The following is a 13008-nucleotide window of genomic DNA, read 5'->3' as shown; positions in this document are numbered from 1 at the left end:
TTCACACTCAATTTTTTGATTTCTAAATGACATGCATACATTAAATTTGACCTCCGCATTTAACGTATCTGTTTTCTTTTGGCACATTTATATTCACGTTTACATACAGGTGTATGCAACAATAACCATTAACAGCCATCACCCTAAGGACCTTAACTAGGCGTTGTCACTGTGATATATTAATTAGAAAAATAAATGCGTACATTCATGGGAAGTTAGCTAGCATAAATGCTGGTTGTTAGCATCGTAAATATATGACTTTAAAAACTCTGTAATTTGCCACATTATAAACTCACAAATTTGCCAAACTTAGGACAGTTTCCATCTGGCTCCTTGACAGTTATTTGTTGTTCACAACTTCCATTTCATCAATGTAAGTTAAACTTGTCAATGTTGGGGAACTATTTTAACCTGGCTCTTAATTTACTCCAATAACCTCCTGAACAATGAAGTTCGTCTCTATTTTCTTCCTTGATGAACTTTCCAATGAAGTAAGCACCGAGGTTCAGATGAAACTCAATCTCGTTGACCCAGCAGCTATGAATAGCCGCTGTTTATGCAGTGAGGAAAGTTGAGTGCGAGGGAGAGGATTTGAAGACGAGAAAAATATTTGTGAAGGCAGTTGGGGTAAATATGAGCAAGACGAGGTTTTGCTGGAGGTCATCAGTAATCTTAAATACCCCAGAAAGACCCCTGTGGGTAGCAGTTTAAAGATAAATTAACAGATAGCCACAGACATGGAGTTTAGGCGTTGCCTTCCCATGGAATGGGAAGAGCAATGGAGGAGAGAGAAGGAGAGGAGGAAAAGAACAATTGAAGAAGGTGGCAAAGACGGTATGGAACAGGACAACCGCGAACTGAGGAGGATTGTTGCTTACAATGACTCCAGGATGGGGCTGATGGATGGGAGGGGTGAGAAACGGGGATGGGAGGTCCGGATGTGTGGTACTAGTCAGGAAGGAATTGGGCAGCATTTGAGCGAAGACTCATTTGTGGATGGAGGACTTGGTGATAATGTCCACACATACTGCAGTGAAACTTATCCCAAAAAGACATTCGCTGCCCTGAAGGAATTCTGGGATTCATCTATTCTCACAGATCTGACTCTGGCCACCGACGATGGGGACAGCTTTGACGTACACTCCCCTGTCCTTGCCGCTGTCAGCTCCTTCATCCAAGAGAGGCTGAGGGATGAAAGTGTAAAAAGATCAGACCATGATGTAAAAGTCCAAAGGTGGTCTGTGTCTCTGCCTCCTGGGGTTGATCATGTTGGGCTACAGGCAGTTTTGGAGTTTGCCTACACTGGAATTGTCTCGTCTTTGAATAAAGACAGCATAGCCTCGATTATGGCTGCAGCGCAAGCACTGGGCATCCCTAGACTGGATCACTTCAACAAAGGTGGAAGTCCTAAGAAGGAAGAGCAGAAGATATCTGCCCTGGATCAGATGACGATTACTCTACAGTCTATTAATCAATTGTGGGCAGACCGAGTGGGATGTGATGTGATTTTGGATGTGGGCGGAGCTTTATTCCATGGTTAGTAGACATTTATACTAAATGCAATCCAGAGGTATCTTGTTGACCATCATATGATAGTGATCAACTGAACTCTTCTTTTGTCCGTCTCCAGTCCACAGAGTCATCCTGGCGGCAAGCAGTGACTACTTCCGTGGCATGTTCACGTGCGGGATGAGGGAATCTCATCAGACCTGTATTACCCTTCCATTCCTGTTACCTTGTGATTTAGAGACACTGATTCGTTGCTCCTACAGTGGGACCCTTCCACTCAGCTGGGACTGTGTCTTTGAGATCTCCAGCACAGCCGTCCAGCTTCAGTTCCAGCCTGCCCTCTCGCTTTGTCTCAAATTCATGTGTCAGGAAATGGAGGCAAGCTCCTGCCTGGATGTTGCATCATTTGCGGAAGCCTTCGAGAATTCAGAATTGCTTGAGGAAGCCAAGGACTTTGTACTGAGGAACTTCTGGGAGGTGTCAGCCACGTCAAAGTTCCAGGACCTAGCAGCAGAGAAGCTATTAGACATCCTCTGCTCTGATGAGCTGTGCGTGCCATCAGAGTTGGCTGTATTTCGTGCTGTAATCTCCTGGGTTGAGGCTGATCCCGAGGAGAGATTGGGGCAGGCTGGCGTACTGATGAGCGGAGTCCGGTTCCCCCTCATGACCTTTCGAGAATTCAGGGAAGTCAGAGCCATTAACCTACGCATGGAGTGCTTCGGAAACAATAATGTGGACCTCTATGGTTCAGCACTCAAGGAATTTGTTTTCAGCCTTCCAGAAACCCAGGATCAGGTCCGGGTTCGACGTCCCAAAGATGCTCTGGTTGTGGTTGGGGGAGACCAGCTGAACCCAGATGGGGGGCAGCGCATTCCAAGCAAGGAACTGTGGTTTGCAAACTCCCTACGCAGTGGTACAGGGTTGGTGAAGACTATGGAGTGGAGGAGGCTGGGTGAGATGCCAGGCGAGCCAAGATTCAGGCATGGAGTAGCATCAATGTCGGGCAGGTTGTATGTCTTTGGAGGATGTTACTACTACAGCAGGGATGACATGATGAAATCTGCCTACAGGTAAAAAGAGACAGTCGGAGCACAAATCGCCTCTTCTCACTTCCAATAACCTAGTCACACAGATGCACAACTGTGGTCTCATGTTCTCCATCTTTACCTTTTTTTTTTACCTTTCACCAAATGCTAGTTATGACCCAGTGCAGGACAGCTGGAAGAGGCTGGCTGACATGCAGGAGTGTAGAAGCAACTTCTCAGTGATGGTTCACGGAGAGCGCCTTTATGCCGTTGGTGGAGATAAAGAGATCAACATCAATGTAGGCAGTGTCGAGATGTACAACCCAGACACTGACTCCTGGAGGTAATTATAAGTAATGTCACGCAGATTACTCGACATGGCATCAACCCTTTAAAGCTTTGTGCCCAAAATCACCATCAGGAATGTGTCATGCTTGTGAATTTGCCACAATTTTTGCAATTACGATATTCAAAGTGTTGCAAGTTTGTTAAGCTTAGACTAAAAGCTTTGAATTTACTGTTGACTCTCTCCCTCAATGCAATACCCAAGCTTGGCCAGCAGATGTCACCGTTTTGCTTTGACTGAATCACTTGAAAACACTGATTTACATTAGAAGAGTTTCCCTGCCTTGGAAACCATTATTTCTTCCATCACTAGGCAAAATAGAAACATTCTGACCATTGAATGTTGACATTACATTGCAATACCAGAAATCTATATGACTTAAAAATCAGGTCGTTTGCATCCCAACACATTAAAAGAGTGTAAAGGCCCAATAAAGTCACTACTGCCGGTCTAGTTTGATTTGGCACATTTATAGGTGTCAGGTTGATTTGTTTTGCCCCTCCACTGGCTCCCCTGCCTGATGCCTCTTATTTCATTTCATCCAGCTTCGTCCGGCCTCTGGACCAGGCTCTGAGCGGCCATGCTGTCGCTGTCATTGATGGAGGAATTTTCATCTCTGGTGGTTTCAACTCTAAGTATGTGTGTCTCGTTTCAATGTTCCTGTACCACCCAGAGAGAGGAAGCACCTACCTGGCACACATGATCCATGACCGGGCCCAGCATTGCATGGAGGCCCTGCGAGGCCGTCTTTACGTCGCCGGTGGCGTATGTAACCTGAAAAGGTTTTACACAGACCAGCAAGCCTGCGAGGTGTATGACCCCTCGGCTGACTCCTGGACTGCTTTCCCATCACTGCCTGTTCCCCATGTGGGTGCAGCCTCCGCTGTCCTGGAGGGGAAAATCTATGTGCTGGGAGGATACTGCCAGGATGATTACAGTGAGTCTGGACTGGTCCACCGGTTCGAACCCAGCACACAGCGATGGGAGAACATGGGCAAACTGCCCGGGGCTGTTACTGACATACAGGCCGGTCTGCTCCGATTGCCCCAACACTTCAGACTTTAATAGCTGGCTGGTTATAAGTTTTAGGAATTGACATTTTTGGTGTGATCCATTCATATCGAAAATACATTTTTAAAAAACAGTACTTTCAGATTCAGTATGTGGTATAAATCATAGAAATCTAGGTCCAGAATGACTCTGGTGTAAATGCCTTTTTCTTGCTTCTTCTTCTAGATACATATAGTAAGTCAATACCAAAGCGTAGAATCACATGTACAATCCCAAATGCTGGTTGCTATAACTCAAATATTGAATTCAACGAGAAAGTTACCGTACTTTTCACTTGGTTTATTATCTTATTATTGTAAACATTAATTTTTGGTCTCAATCTCAGTCTTCTCCAATCCAGCATGATGTTCATTTCGTAAATGATGGTCCATTTAGAGTCCAATAGACCATAAAGCAGGGGATGCTTTAGGGTGGGGCTTACCTGTTGATTGGCTACCGTCAATACTTCCAATGCAATTAGCTACGAAGACGATTTTTTAACACTTAGCTGTAAAGTTTACATCAATTTACGGAAGCAAAGTTTGTTGAGAGCTTCACCCCAATGTTAATTAATATACATTTTAATGCCAAAATTAGTTTTCCTTCTCATAAATTCAGTGTCTTGTCTGTTTAAAAAAACAAGTATTTTCCCTCTGACCTCTAAAGGATTCATCATTCAATAAACCAGCTCAAATAGTTGGAATGGGTACTCTTGTTGTGTTTTTTTTTTCTACTGTCACGTCATAAATTGAGGTTTGTCATGCCAACAGTCGCACAACAGCATGTCCTGTTTTTTCTTCTTGTGTGACTTGTTGATCAGGACCAGGTGACATTCTTGTTATTTTTAGATTATTTCGCTACATTGCAGGTGTTTGTTCTTGCAGGTGCAGATCTGGCGTCTGTGTCAAGGCACCCTCCATATGATCACGCAGATGCTGTTTTACCCTTTCACTGTTTCGAGATTCCCCCATGACATTTCAAAGTCCAGCAGGTGCCTGTCTCTGTGGGAACCTGGGCAACTGTGGTGGGAACCCAGACAGTTCTTGTGACATTAACAAGCTCTCTCTAAATTATTTAATATGTTCATTTTATGTATTTAGGTTCACTTTAGGAAGTGTCATCAAATTTCAGGATAAAAGTATGACATTTAGGTTATTTTTACTGCTGTCAAACGAGTAATGTAAGGCTATACATAATAATTTTACTATAGTTTGTATGAAATCTATAGATATATTTCGCATTCCCTATATTGGATGGAATGGAAATGGAAAAAAAACTCTCCCAGTAGACCTGTTGGGACACGACTGGAACTGGGGTCCCCCAGGGCCTCAACACTGCTGACTCACTGACATCCGACGGCCCCCCTCACCGAGGAGAGCGGGTTTATAAGCCCCTGAGGAAAATCCAATCCCTTCACACACTGCGAGGCAAAATTACCCACGACACTAGAAATTGACAGAGAAAGGAAATGGAGTTCAGGACTTTGCTTCTGCCGACCTTGTTGGCACTCTTGTTCGTGGAGCCTGGTTTTGGACAGAGAGGTGACGCAGAGATTGGTGAGTTGCTGAGAGATAAATTGAACGTGGAGGACACACTAAAACACGTAGAAAGGATGCAGCGTGACGTTGAAGCTCTGGAGGCAAAGCTCAACGCGACCGTAGACGAGCTGACGAGACAGAAAGCTGAAGTGGACGGACTGAAGAAAGAGAATGAAGGTAATATTCATCATATATATATATATATATATATATATATATATATAACCACATATATTTCCACCTAAAAATCAGTCATTAACATTATTTTTTTACTTGCACAGGACTGAAAACGAGACTGGATGCCGCAGAGGAGGAGATCGATAAGCTGAAACGGAGCAGTGCTGAAGGTGCGATGATCAGACCTACATTTAATTTTCTGCTGGCAATGTTCATCCATAGGCTAAAATACTCAAAGTCATAGATTCATAAGAATTTCTCTGTAACTCCACAGGTGCCCTTCAGATTGCGTTCTCCGCCTCTTTGGCAAACTCCGGGGAGATTTACCGAGGACCGTGCACAGACAAGGCCCTGATTTACAAAAGGGTCTTCTCAAATGCCGGCAATGGTTATGACCAAAGTACAGGTACTGTCCACTCTTAAGTCGCATCAAAAATCACAGTCAATGTAACAGTATAATTTTTTGAAGCAGGTTGTTCAGATGAAATGGGTGGAAGTCTACCTGTAGACACTAAAAGTCCTAAGGCCGTAAAACTCGCACATCTGCTTCTGGTATTTCAAACAAGAACAAACAAAGAGAAGAATTTGCCGATGCTGTCCGATTCGTCTCTCTAGTGTTTCCCCTGTGCTGGTATTTCTTTTATATTAAAGGATTAAATAGCCTAATCTTCGTGACCGACATAATCTACTATAAAACCCTCTATTTTTTTGGGCCATCCATTGGTTCCACCCGGCTGAGTTGTAATTTGAGCATTTGTCTTTGCTCCGTTGCAGGAATCTTCACAGCGCCAGTGAACGGTCTCTACTTCTTCAGCTTCAGCACCTACGGCTACAACACTCACGTCACGGGAGCCATTTTAATGAAAAACGGCGTCCGCCAGATTTCCACCTATGACGACCCTTCAGCTGACGGCTCGGATAGCGGCAGTAACGCTGTTGTTCTGCAGTTGGCCGCTGGCGATAAGGTGTACATGGAGCTGTGGGATGACGGCAGAGTGTTTGACAACCTGAATGGACACACGACCTTCAGTGGCTTTCTCGTCTTCCCTGCGTAATTACTTTTTTTTTTTTTTACACTTGACATGTAAGGATTAGCCTACAGAATGATTTAGTATCCAAAATTAAAACAAACCATTGAAAAATGCCAAAAACCCATCTGTGTTTTTCAAAAATACAAATCTGTGAACCTTGTTATGTTATTGCAGTAATATTTGTATTCCTTGTTTCATTACGGAGATGACCATCATGCCATTCCTATCTTAAACAGGAATCATTTAATTACAACCCCTTTTGAGCACCCTGCAGTTCATTTAAATATAGAGCATGAAAAAGCCCTGCAAGATATCCCAACGTTTGAATGCCTAAAGGTTTAATTCAAGATACATTGATATTGTAAACTGTGGAAGAATATTTTCTGAATTCCAAAAATATCACTGTTGTTAGAATGCAACAACTTTAAGCTTTATATGAATCTAAAATGTGGTGGTAAACAGAGCACCGATGCTCGTATGTCATTGTTGGGCCCAGGCATCTTGCCCACGTTCTCCCATCTCTCTGTGGTGGGATCATACCGATGGACCACCACAGTGTCGGTGTAGTCCTCTTGGCTGTATCCGCCCAGCACGTAGAACTTTCCCTCCAAAACTGCCCCCCCTGCTCCTACGTGGGGCACTGGCAGACGTGCGAAGGCAGTCCAGGAGTCGGCCACCGGATTGTACACCTCACAGGCTAGCAGGTCAGAAATGCTCACTTCATCGTCTGCAGTGATTCCACCTGCGACGTAAAGACGTTCATCCAGAATCTCCATGCAGTGCTGAGTGCGAGGTCGAGCCATGTCTGCCAAATAAGTGCTTCCGGTCTCTGGGTGGTACCGAAAAATGGATGCAAGATATCGGTTACTGCTTTGCCCTCCTGAGACGAAGATCTGCCCTTGCAAAACTTTTGCCACATGGCCACACAGCGGCATATCCAAGGGCCACGCCAAGCTGGAAGAGAAGACATTCTTTTAAGGCAAGACACTACATAGTTTTTAGGCTATTTTGCTTCCATACCATGTCTTCCTTCAGATTGGTGGAAAGAGAACATCCAACATGCACAGTAAGGTGTCTGTTTTGCTACTTGCATAGCAGTATTTGTGTAGATTTCTCAAAAACTCGAGCCACATTGCACGTAACGTATACAGTTAGCATAAAATATCTTCTAAGTATTTCTGATCCCTCATTGTTGCATAGACTCAATTTTGTAACTGCTGTTCCTGGTTTTATGCTTAGGTAATGGGAAACAAGTAAATCATAATGTCTGGTCAGCCAATCATCCCTGCTTATACAACATACAGATATTAGCCAGCCACATATGCTTAATGCAAAACTTAACATTTGATGCACACAGTGCATTGTACGTTATTTTGAAAATTCGATATCCCTTCAAATGTACCTCCAAGTGTTTGCAGTGGGGCAGTAACGTTCCACAGTTTGAATATACTCAGGGTCGCAATACCCGCCAATGGCATATATCTTTTCATCCAGCACAGCCACGGAGAAAGAGCATCTCCTCTCCTGCATATCAGCCAGGCTCTCCCAGCTGTCTTGAAGGGGGTCATACCTACAGATGGGGTCACATATAAGTATAAAGGCACTAAAATGTGTCTTTAAAACTGTAATTATCACTTCTCTCACCTGTAAACAGAATTCAGGGTGTCACTGATGCCATAATACTTCTTGCCTCCAAACACGTATAGTTGTCCTTTGAGGACAGCCACCTCGTGACTGAACCTCTCTGCCTCTGGCATCTCCCCCAACTTCCTCCACTCCATGTCCTTTTTAACCCCTGTATGGTTCCTGAGGGAATTCCCAAACCAGAGTTCCCTGCTGATGCTGCGGCTAGCCAGGTCTTCAGAGATCCGGTCGCCTCCGATCAAGACCAGACTCTTTTTCGGCAGATAGGTCCGGCACTTGCTCTCACTGCAGCAGAAATCCTCAAAAACTGCATCATAGAGCTCTGTCAGGCTGTGATCGGACCACATGTTCAGAGATTGGACCTCATTGAATTCCTTGAACGTCATGAGGGGAAAGTTGACCGTTTTCATGAGTTGTTCAGCAAACTTCAGTCTTACCTTGGGCTTTGCTTGGATCCATGCCACCACTGCTTTGAATACAACGAGCTCAGATGCAACACAGAGTGATTGACTGGTGAGATACTTCAGAAGTTTTTTGGCTGGCAGGTCCTTGAACTTTGAGACGCATGACACCTTTTGGAATTGTCGCAGGGTGAAATCGTCCGCGACTTCAAGTAGGTGCACCATCCCGTAGGCCTCAGCGAAAGATGCCACATCCAGGCAGGAGTGAGGATTTAATTCTTGATGCAGAAAGTTAAGGCACAAGGAGAGGACGGGCTGGTACTGGAGCTGGAGAGCGGTGGTGGTGATCTCGAAGGCGCACTTCCAGTTGAGGGGGAGAGCCCCGCTGTAGGAGCAGTCAAACAGAACCTCCAGCTCTGAAGCCAAAAGGAAGGGAAGGGACACACAGAGCTGGTGGGACTCCCTCATCCCCGAGGTGAACATGCCGCGGAAGTAGTCACTGCAGACAGCCAGGATGACTCTGTGGACTGAAGGCAGGATGGTAATAGTACAACTCCTTGCTTGGTGAAAAGACACAACTACACCAAAAACAAAGAGAGATGGCCTATTGTTCTACCAAATTTAACAATGGTCTTGCATGCTTTTCTCAATTTCTCAATACATGCTAGAATTTTCCACCAAAGACATGTATATATCTGGCCACTAAATATCAGGACCCCTTGCTAATGTATTCTACCCATTCATTAATCCATTACAAATTACAAAATTACAAATTACAATTAGTCCATTCAGATCTGGGAAGTCAATTTGTTCAGGTTGAATTTGCAGTCTTTGCTGGGAAATGCCCTTGCATAGCTTGACCAGCTCTTGCACTCCGCCATATCACACACTTAAGTACATCATCATTGTTACAAACTGTACAAGGGGTCTACTCACCATGAAACGATCCTCCCAGAGCGTTCAGGATGACATCACAGCCCACCCTGTCCATCCACAGCTGTTTGATGGACTGAAGACTGATCATCATTTGTTCTGCAGCCGAGATTGCGTCCTCTTTCTTCTGCCCTCCGGTTTTAGTGGACTTTTCCTCTTCCTCTTTGCAGAGATCCAGCACCCTGGAGACGCCCAATGTTTGTGCCGCAGTCTTTATCTGGTGCCAAGAGTTCTTGTTCAAACATGATATGAGTCCAGTGTAGGCAAACTCCACAACTGCCTTTAATCCGACATGATCCACCTCTGGACCCAGAAGCACTGACCACCTGTGCACTCCAACACTGGTATTTTCTTGTCTTTCGTTATCCACATTACTTCTAAGTTTTTCTCTGATACAGATGCTGACAGCAGCCAGGACAGGGGAGTGTACGTGGAAACTCTTCCCGTCCTCTGTGTTCAGTGTAAGGTCAGTGAGAAGGGACGAGTCCCTGAACTCTGTCAAGGTGCGGAATATGTCCGTGTGGTGATCATCTTTGCGGTAAATCTTTACGTCTTCATCATTGCCATCTGCTTCTTCGTCTATGGGTTGTTCTTCTTCCTCATCATCCGTAGACTCTTCCTCTTCCATTTCCAGCGATTTGTGATCAACGTCTTCTCGAGTTGTCCCAGACTCGGCAGCTGTTTCTTTCGCACCCGTCAACTTCTCATATTTGTCTTCAGCTTCTTTTCTTTCGGTGCTCTCTTCGTTTTTTGTCCCATTTAAGTTGTAAAATTCATCCTTGGATCCCGTCAAGTCGGAGTGTATATTATCAGATTCCAAGTGTTCTTCATTGGCAGTTTCATGTTCTCGTCTCACACCTTCCTGGTTTTGCTGAGTGTTCTCATCCTCAGTTCTTCTCACATGATCTCTGAATTGCTCTGCAAAGTGATATTGTTCCATTTGCTCCTGTTCCTGATCCACCTCTTCCCCATCGTCTTCTTCCTCGACCTGCTCTTCGTCCCTCACCTGCCTGTCTTCCTCTCCTTCTTCCAGTTGATCTGCTTCATCTTCTCCCTCGTCCTCCTCCACCTCCACATTCTCCTTAACCTTCCTCCCCACCTCTTTCTCTTCCTCCTCCACATTTACCCTTTCATCTGCTTGAATCACCTCCCTGTTGTGGTCTTCTTCTTCATCTTCTTCAACCACCTTCCCAACCTCATTCTCTCCTCCTACCTCTGTCTCCTCTTCATCCCTCATCACTGTCTCTTCCTCCTCCTCTTCTTCTGCCTCCTCACCTGCATCGTTTTCTTCTGCTTCCTCGTCTTCACTCAACTCCTCTTCCTCATTGTCCCCTTCCTCTGCCTCCCCTTCATCCTCCTCTTCTTCTGCCTCCTCACCCGCATCGTTTTCTACCACTTCCTCATCTTCACTCACTTCTTCTTCCTCACTGTCCACATCCTCTGCCTCCCCTTCATCCTCCTCTTCTTCTGCCTCCTCCCCCACATTATGTTCTATCTCTTCCTCATCTTCACTCACTCCCTCTTCCTCACTGTCCACATCCTCTGCCTCCCCTTCATCCTCCTCTTCTTCTGCCTCCTCACCCGCATCGTTTTCTTCCGCTTCCTCATCTTCACTCATTTCTTCTTCCTCACTGTCCACATCCTCTGTCTCCCCTTCATCCTCCTCTTCTTCTGCCTCCTCACCCGCATCGTCTTCCACTTCCTCATCTTCACTCACTTCCTCTTCCTCACTGCCCATGTGCCTAAGACATAGATGAGCTACTACTGCCATAATGTCCAATATCTCCCTAATGTGTTCTAATCCCTTTAATCCATCAAAACATTCACACCTCTGGATGCCAATTAGATCCCTGATCACTTACTTCTTGCACGGTCAACGAGGAAGAATGCAGAGAGAAAATCCTGTGTCCAGTAGAGTTTTTGGATGTGGCTGCTATTGTTGCAGACTCCTCCACCTCTTCACCCGTCTGCAGACACCAGCTGTGTTGTGAGTTTATTCCCCCTCCGGCGTCTCCCTCCTCCTGCATGTGTTGGATGTTTGAGAGTGGCATATGAACTCATGATTCCTCATATAACCGTAGAAGTTGCTATATTCAGAGTACTGTATAACGGGGTAATCTAAATTCTAGACTTTTAGGGACTCGGCCTGGGTCCCAACAAGAGGTTTGTGACAGTGATGCATTAAATGTATTAATATGTAAAGTGATATGTCAGATTTCTTTTTTCAATGTTTTGTTCTACCTTTGTTTCCTCAATTTCTACTCATCCATGGTTTACAGACCCTGAAATGTATTCTATTACTATTTATTGATTCCACTTTGCAGCCTTTTCCTGTAGCGATCAGTTCGTAGATTTATACTGTAAAGATTTGACCCAAGCAAGTCATAAAAAAGGGAATGATCTAGACCCAAATGTCTTGGGGGGCTGAGGGTCCTTGGCATCTTAATTCTGGACCATATGACTCTGAGCTTAGTATTAAATGCCTTGAGGGTCACCAGTGGGATCACATGGCTCCTCCACATCCAAGAAAAAGTGGAATCGGGGCCAAGGATAGAGAGTCGTGAGGGGAAGAAGGAGGCCGATAACAAAACAAGGCCGTGTTTACACCTGTTGCCCTTTTGTAATGACAGAGACGGCCAACAGCTGGGCCACGCTTTCACCTTGACATGACATACTTGCACAGTAAACAAGTACAGTAGGTTCTCCTTGCATTGCACCGCATTGTTTGAATGGCAATGGGTTGCATGAGCTATCTGTGAATACACAGTGTGTTAAAATTGAGTTCTAAGTGTCGGCCTTTCAATCTAGCGGTGTACTTCGATCACCCCTATAAAACCTGTCTTTCATGATTTGTTTTATCATTATGTAATAGCATTTTGAGTGTCACCCGCTTTGCGTACCTCTTCAACACGTCGTGTTAGCAGGCTAATGTTGTTTTGTGTTGAGGGGAAGGGTTTGTTTTGTCCTTTATAGGAGTCCATTACTGCTGCCGTAGTGCTAGCTAGAAGCCATTTTCATGTTACTGTTTCCTGACTGTATCTAAATGTCCCCATTCTTTACTCCGTTTATGATACATCGATTGTTTCTCCCAAAAAAAAAAACAGTTGAATAAATCTAAGATACAATTCAGAGGTCTGCAACCAGGCTACATTTTGGGGCCTGCTGCTCGCTCCAGCGTCAGATCCACGTTCCTCGAGATCTCGTCTTTAAATGCTCTACAATAACAGCTTTCCGATGTTCTCAACACAGGGTGAGCTTCGTTTGAAACGCTTTGGAGTTGAGTCGCTGCGAGTGGGTGAGTTGGAAAATGAAGCTGGTGGACAACACCTCGCTTTAAAACACACTCCTACCTGA

General features: G+C 44.9%; 3 protein-coding genes across 4 annotated transcripts; 2 read left to right on the top strand and 1 right to left on the bottom strand.

Annotated features, from left to right (window-relative positions):
• Nucleotides 1-571: 571 nt before the first annotated feature.
• LOC311008704 (kelch-like protein 33) lies at nt 572-4726 on the top strand. 2 transcript variants are annotated; one of them, XR_014596553.1, is made up of 5 exons: nt 572-1536; nt 1631-2579; nt 2707-2877; nt 3426-4275; nt 4329-4726. XR_014596553.1 is itself a non-coding variant. In XM_084002529.1 (4 exons), exons 1-4 carry the CDS (start codon nt 738-740, stop codon nt 3943-3945), a joined length of 2439 nt encoding a protein of 812 aa, XP_083858655.1. In that variant the 5' UTR covers nt 572-737; the 3' UTR covers nt 3946-4726. The 2 variants fall into 2 exon arrangements, 1 of the variants encoding a protein (XP_083858655.1); XM_084002529.1 differs by having other exon boundaries at nt 3426-4726.
• Nucleotides 4727-4728: 2 nt separating this feature from the next.
• cbln11 (cerebellin 11) lies at nt 4729-6856 on the top strand. The gene is made up of 4 exons (XM_084002574.1): nt 4729-5645; nt 5750-5815; nt 5920-6051; nt 6420-6856. The coding sequence occupies exons 1-4, from the start codon at nt 5399-5401 to the stop codon at nt 6698-6700; spliced, it is 726 nt and encodes a 241-aa protein (XP_083858700.1). The 5' UTR covers nt 4729-5398; the 3' UTR covers nt 6701-6856.
• A 3-nt stretch (nt 6857-6859) lies between these two features.
• LOC311008703 (kelch-like protein 33) lies at nt 6860-10603 on the bottom strand. Its single transcript, XM_084002528.1, has 4 exons — nt 9658-10603; nt 8321-9248; nt 8079-8246; nt 6860-7630 (listed from the first exon to the last, which is right to left on the bottom strand). Exons 1-4 carry the CDS (start codon nt 10592-10594, stop codon nt 7108-7110), a joined length of 2556 nt encoding a protein of 851 aa, XP_083858654.1. The 5' UTR covers nt 10595-10603; the 3' UTR covers nt 6860-7107.
• Nucleotides 10604-13008: the final 2405 nt, after the last annotated feature.

The sequence above is a fragment of the Eutrigla gurnardus genome (assembly GCF_963514095.1).
Source record: "Eutrigla gurnardus genome assembly, chromosome: 23".
Taxonomy (NCBI): Eukaryota; Metazoa; Chordata; class Actinopteri; order Perciformes; family Triglidae; genus Eutrigla; species Eutrigla gurnardus.
The sequence above is the reverse complement of the archived record's forward strand: the minus strand, read 5'-3'. Positions and strand labels throughout refer to the sequence as shown.